Source organism: Dendroctonus ponderosae, unplaced genomic scaffold, assembly GCF_020466585.1.
Source record: "Dendroctonus ponderosae isolate FM_Combo_2020 unplaced genomic scaffold, Dpon_F_20191213v2 Dpon_F_20191213_5, whole genome shotgun sequence".
NCBI classification, from domain to species: Eukaryota; Metazoa; Arthropoda; class Insecta; order Coleoptera; family Curculionidae; genus Dendroctonus; species Dendroctonus ponderosae.
Genome location: NW_026018715.1, coordinates 266,193 through 272,666, shown reverse-complemented (window position 1 = coordinate 272,666; position 6,474 = coordinate 266,193). Strand labels below are relative to the sequence as shown.

The 6,474-nt window shown below is 40.3% G+C and overlaps 1 protein-coding gene across 1 annotated transcript; it reads left to right on the top strand.

Moving 5' to 3' along the window:
- The first annotated feature begins 999 nt into the window (after positions 1 to 999).
- LOC125504430 (echinoderm microtubule-associated protein-like 2) lies at positions 1,000 to 5,837 on the top strand. The gene is made up of 9 exons (XM_048666341.1): positions 1,000 to 1,224; positions 1,281 to 1,482; positions 1,536 to 1,729; positions 1,781 to 1,907; positions 1,967 to 2,097; positions 4,643 to 4,748; positions 4,813 to 5,049; positions 5,114 to 5,340; positions 5,398 to 5,837. The coding sequence occupies exons 1-9, from the start codon at positions 1,072 to 1,074 to the stop codon at positions 5,521 to 5,523; spliced, it is 1,503 nt and encodes a 500-aa protein (XP_048522298.1). The 5' UTR covers positions 1,000 to 1,071; the 3' UTR covers positions 5,524 to 5,837.
- The last annotated feature ends 637 nt before the right edge of the window (positions 5,838 to 6,474 follow it).

The following is a 6,474-nucleotide window of genomic DNA, read 5'->3' as shown; positions in this document are numbered from 1 at the left end:
GGAAGTTTTCATTTATTGGGTTGAAGAAAATTCTTCACAGATTGGTGGAGTAGGTGAGACCGTTGAAATAGACGAGGCGAAAGTCGGAAAAAGGAAACATAATCGAGGCAACGAGGCAATGGGAACTTCTTCGTAGTTCCCGTTGAAAATCGAAATTCGGAAACTGTTACCGAATTCCTTTTTTGTTTTCATTGAAATTTTCTACTTTGGTGGCAGTTCGGCAACATGGCTGACCAGTATGCAATGTTTGGCTGCGCGTACCCTGCGTGCAGGCATGTGCGCGTGCCACAGCAGGTCGTAGCGTAAAGTTTTACCTAAACAACTTATATAACACTTTCGAAACTAACTTAGCAAACACAACCACTAAAATAATCGCAGTAATAATATCAGTTAATAAACGAACTCTAACCATAATATCCCTAACCACACTTGCATATACGTCATACGGCAAAAAGACTCAATAATAATTATCAATACGACTTTTTGACCTGGTAACTGGTAGATTTTTGCAGATAGGACATATAATCATTGAAAACCCGTATTCTAATGATGATACGACTTCCAGACCTTGTCTGGGAGGTAAAACAAACTCTGTTATACCAGTATTCTGCATAAGCTAAAAAAGTGAAAAATTGCAGATACGACTTCTTGTCTTAGCAGGGCAGTTTTTTTAGTGCGATAGAGTCCATTATTTCTGTTGGTGTTGAACTTTCGAAAAATAGTATCATATAAAATGTGTTGACGCACAAAGTACGCACATTTAAACAATATATTGTATGATACAGAGTGCCTCAGAAAAGCGAGGCAAGATGAAAGTGTATTTTTTTTAAATAGAACTACCCATTTTTCATTAGCTCATGGAATGCAGTTTAAAACGCTGCATATGCACCGTAAACAATTTACGCTGCATATGCGCCGTAAACAATTTACGGTGCATATGCAGCGTTTTCCACCCAAAATCGATAATAAGCGATACATTGGCGATTTTGAGTGAACTAATACCAAATATAAATCTAGGCCCATATTCGAGTGTGGAACTCCGTCTCCCTTCACACTCAAGCCGTGATTGGTATGAACGACTTCGAGCTGGCCATTTGCTGCCTGTCGTTTTCCCGAGCCGATGGAGGCTCCCTGTTGGTGGCCGTGGACGATGCCCCCGACCACAGCATCTCAGTCTGGGACTGGCAAAAGGGCGAAAACGGCTACAAAATCACCGAAACCAAGGCAAGTCCCCCCATTTTCACTTGCCCCAAATCGCCCATCATTTCCCCCATTTTCAGTGTTCGGTCGATACAATCGTGGCCGCCGAGTTCCACCCTCTGGAACGGAACACCATCGTCACTTGCGGCAAATCGCACATCGCCTTTTGGTCGCTGGATGCCGGAGGGATGTTGTACAAGCGAATGGGGATCTTCGAGACGCGAGACAAGCCCAAATATGTTACTTGTGTGGCCTTTTTGCAAACTGGGGAAACCATCACTGGTAAGGCGACTGGATTGGCTCGGGGTTTGGTAGGGAATTTTGGACAATTCCAGGCGATTCGAATGGTTCTTTGGCGATTTGGGGCCGCGGCACCAACACTCTGTGGAAACTGATGAAGAACGTGCATGATGGGGGCATTTTCTCGATTTGCGTGCTCAAGGATGGTAGTGTCATCACCGGAGGCGGCAAAGACAGCAAAATTATTCAGTTCGACCACAATCTGAGCCGAACTGGGGTGGTTAGCCAGGTGGGCGTGCGTGAGTCGCCCTCAATTATCACTAATTCCCAGTGCTTGTAGATTGCCCACCACTATGGAGGAGTGCGAGTGATTTCCGAAGGAAGGGGCTCTCAACTTCTACTGGGCACGACCAGGAATTGCATCCTAAATGGCAACCCCGAAATGGGCTTTCAGCCCATTGTTTTAGGTAGTTTTGGGCAAAGTTGGGCGCAAATTTATTGGATTTTATGAGCTGTTTGGTTGCAGGTCACAGCGATGATCTTTGGGGGCTAGCGCCCCATCCCAGCATCCCGCAATTTGCTACTGTGGGCTTTGATCGAGTGCTCCAGCTATGGGAGTCCATGTCTCATAGCATTTTATGGAGCAAAGACATTGGGGTAAGCACTTTTTGTCTAAAGGCTCTTTTGGAGCCGATACGCTCTCTAGGAAACCCCGGGTTGTTTCTCTAAGCCCAAACCTATGAACTTCTTGGAGTATCGAGCTCTATTTTGTTCTCTCTATTTAACAACAGGAAAAAGCGCACTTTTCTCTTTCAAACAATCACTAAAATCGAATTAGTCGTTTTGAAGTTGCAGCGGTTTAAATGATTACACTTTCAATGGCTGTCCCTAGTCGCTTAAACGACTAGGTTTTAGAGACATTTTTTCACTCACAATCTTTGTTAGCTAGTGCTTTTATCAATTGATTCTTTTAATCATTTTAGACAGAAATTCCGCTTTTATAATCAAGGAATTTTTAATTTTCGGGACATTTTTCGTTAAATTTCTCGAATTTTTTGAATCAAGGACTGGAAAACAACGTAACGGGTTGAGCTAAAGAGCCACAAAATCAATGATTTGCAGAAGAAAGCTTGTTGGATAAGTGTTGAAAATGTTAGTGTTGCGCGATTTTCGATCGTGCATCGGGAATTTTTTTTGAAGAAAAAGCGGAAAAGGTAGTTTTTACGTCTTGAGGTTTTGCAGACATTTTTCCAAAGTTACGCTATGCCTCAGCTAGTCCACCATTTTATAGAGCAAGTTTTCCACCATTTTATAGAGCAAGATCGGTTTTAGAAGAACGAAAATTTTAATTTTTGGGACATTTTTGGCCAAATTTTTGGTTTTTTTTTTAAATAAAGGACTGGAAGCGCGTTTAATCTGAGCGCATTTGGACGGCATGTTTTCAAAATTTATTGTACTACTCTGACTTGTTGAACTGGAGAATCCAGTATTCTTCGGTTCGACAGAGCAAAGACGGCTTAATGAGTGCTCAAAATTTCAATGCGGTGGAATTTTGGATTATACCTTGGGAATTTTTCGAAAATCAAGCTGCAAAAGTCGTTTTTAGTTCTTGAGGTTTTGCAGCCATTTTATTGAAGTCACTCTTCCTTAACTAGTGCCGATAGAGGACATTTTTTTGTATCATTTAGAGAATGAAGTTGGTTTCATAAGCACGGGAATTTTAATTTTTGGGAAATTTTTGGCAAAATTTTCCAAATTTTTTGAATAAAAGACTGGAAAGCGTGTTTTACCTCAGCGTGTATGGGCGGCAGATGTCAAAAGCATATTGCTCCCGTAACGGGTTGGGGTAAAGAGCCACAAAATCTGCGATTTGCAGAAGAAAGCTTGTTGGATAAATGCTGAAAATCTCGATGTTGCGTGATTTTCGATCATGCCTCGGGAATTTTTTGAAGAACAATCGGCAAAAGTAGTTTTTAGGTCCTGAGGTTTTACAGACATTTTTTTAAAGTCACACTCTGCCTCAGCTAGTTCATTTACGGATTGAGTTTTTCATCATTTTATAGCGCAAGGTCGGTTTTGTAACCACGGATATTTTCATTTTTGGAACATTTTTGCCCAAATTTAGGGAATTTTTTGATTAAAGGACTGGAAAGCGCGTTTTATCTCGGAGCGTTTGGCCGGCAGATTAAAAAAAATGTTGCCACTCTAACCGGTTGAGCTAAAGAGCCATACAATCTAATAATGTGCAGAATTTGTTGCGCAATTTTCAGTCGTGCCTCGGGAATTTTTTGAAGAAAAGCGGAAAAGGTAGTTTTTAGGTCCTGAGGTTTTGCAGACATTTTTTCAAAGTCACACTCTGTCTCAGTTAGTTCTTTTACGGAGTGAGTTTTTCCACCATTTTATAGAGCAAGGTCAGTTATAAAACGACGGAAATTTTCGTTTTTAGGACATTTTTGGCCAAATTTTGTAAATTTTTTGAATAAAGGAGTTGAAAGCGCGTTTTATTTCAGTGAATTTGGACAGCAAGTTTTCTTCAGTTCTAGAGAGTAGGTAAAGTCTGCTTAATGGGTGCTCAACATTTCAATGCAGTGCGATTTTGGATAATACCTTCGGAATTTTTTGAAGATCAAGCTGCAAAAGTCGTTTTTAGTTAGCGAGGTTTTGCATCCATTTTTCGAAAGTCACACTCTTCCTTAACTAGTGCCTTTAGAGCACAATTTTTGGATCATTTCATAGAATGAACTTGGTTTTATAAGCACGGGAATTTTAATTTTTGGGACATTTTTGATAAAATTTTCGGAATTTTTTAATAAAGGAGTGGAAAGCTCGTTTTATTTGAGCGCATTTGGACGGCATGTTTTCAAAAATTTATTGCCTTCTAACGGGTTGAACTGGAGAGCCAAATATATTTCTATTTTACAGAACAAAGTATCCTTAATAACGGCGCAAAATATAAATGTTGCGCCGTTTTCAATCCTGTCCCGGGATTTTTTTGAGGACGGCAAAAATAGTGTTTTGTATACATTTTTTCACAGTCAAACTCTTTCTTAACCGGTGCTTTTAGAGCTCATTTTTTTGCACCATTTTATAGGTTTGGTTGGTTTCTTAGGCGTGAAAAATGCTTAATTTTGGGACACTTTTGGGCATATTTCAGCAATTTTTTGACTACAAGAATCCATTCCATCCATGTGCTTTGTTGCAGGAACAAGCTCAGAGCGTGGCCTTTTCCCAGGACGGTGCCGTCATCCTAGTGGGTTGCGTGAATGGAAAGTGGATGATTTTCGACTCCCAAACGCGCGAGCTGTTAGGTAAGTTGTCTTCTAGATCCGCATCTAGAGTGGACTATTGATGGCATTGCAAATTGACCCAAAGGCCACCATACGGACGGTAACGAGCCTATTCAGGTGATCAGTTTTTCTCCGGATGGAAGCATGGTGGCGTTGGGTTCCAGAGACAATCACATCTACGTCTACCAGGTGTCTGATGATGGCATGAAGTATAGCCGAGTGGGGAAATGTTCTGGACATTCCAGCTTTATCACTCATGTGGACTGGGCGGAAGACAACCAAACTTTGAGGAGCAACTCTGGGGACTATGAGCTCTTGTTCTGTAAGCTGGTGTTTGATTTGCAGACGGTTTTTTGTGTTTTCTGACCGGCGATGTGGTTGATTAGGGAACGCAGGAACTTGCAGGCAAATTCCCCAGGCCAGCTTGATGCGGGATGTGGAATGGTCGAGCAACACTTGCACGTTGACGTTCACCACTGTGGGAATTTGGCCGGAAAACGCCGATGGTTCGGATGTGAATTTCTGCGATCGCAGTCACGACAGGAAACTGCTGGTCTCGGCAGACGATTTCGGCAAAGTCAAACTCTTCAGCTACCCGGTCTGCCAGCCAAAGGTAAGTCACTGTGAGGAAAAACTCCTATTTTTTCAAACATTGGTTTCCTCTTCGCAGTCTCTTTGTCACACCTACTCAGGACACAGCAGCCACGTGACTGCAGTGAGTTTCCTGCAGGACGATTCCCGAGTGGTTTCTACGGGGGGACGAGATACCGCCGTCCTGCAATGGACAGTTTCCTAAAAATGTCCCGACCTTTTCCAGCTGAGTCTGTCCGCACGAGGCCTTATTTCTGTATTGGAATTTACACTAGATCTATATGTATAAATCTAAGATTAAATTATTCTGCGACTGTTCCACCTGCTACTCTAAGGATCTTTTAATTAACCGAAATTGTGCCACTGTTATATTTTATGACATTATATTATATTTTTATTAAAAGCGAAAACTCTTGTAGTCACTTAGTTTTGTTTCAACTTATCTACTTTTTAATCATACTTGTGTATTATTTAGTTCCAGAACTCTGTTTATGTGATAATACAAATTATGTCCTACTTTTTGCCTTTTTTGTCTTTCACATTACATTAGAAAGAAAGTTTACACACAAACAATCCCACATATTTTTCTTAGATTTTAATGTTTTTTATTAAATATGTATAATTTTTAATTAGTCTTAAAGATGTTAATGCATTTTCTTCTATTGGGCTTATTTATGATGTTATTTTTTTCAGCTGGAATCTAGATCAGCCATCGTAGCAGGAAGATAGCTTCTGAAGAAGCTAAAAAACTTTAACTAATACTGAAAATTTCACTCAAATTGTTTAAAATCCTGATTTTTTCCAATTGTGTAAATGATGGATGCGAAATGAATTAGACTAAAGTACAGCATACAGTCTTAATTTTTTCCAACCATGTAAATGATGGATCAAAATTGAACATTTGCCCTCAAGTGCACGCTCTTTTTAAAAATTCATACCTGTCAATTCAAAGCAGGTAACAACATGGAATTTGAATTACCCTATAGAAGAAATGTGAAGCAAAAAACCCTCAAATATTGACTTAAATCGGACAAAGACCTGATTTTTTTCCAACCATATAGATGCTTGGTCCTAACTGAACAATTCCACTCAAGTGTACAATGTTCTACAAAAATTCGCAAGTTTCAATCTAGAGAAAGCAGCAATTTGAAATTTG

Coding starts and splice junctions, on each gene's coding strand:
- LOC125504430 (XM_048666341.1), top strand. CDS start 1,072: ATGAACGACTTCGAGCTGGCCATTTGCTGCCTGTCGTTTTCCCGAGCC. Junction 1,225..1,280: donor ACAAAATCACCGAAACCAAG/GCAAGTCCCCCC, acceptor CCCCATTTTCAG/TGTTCGGTCGATACAATCGT. Junction 4,749..4,812: donor CCAAACGCGCGAGCTGTTAG/GTAAGTTGTCTT, acceptor ATTGACCCAAAG/GCCACCATACGGACGGTAAC.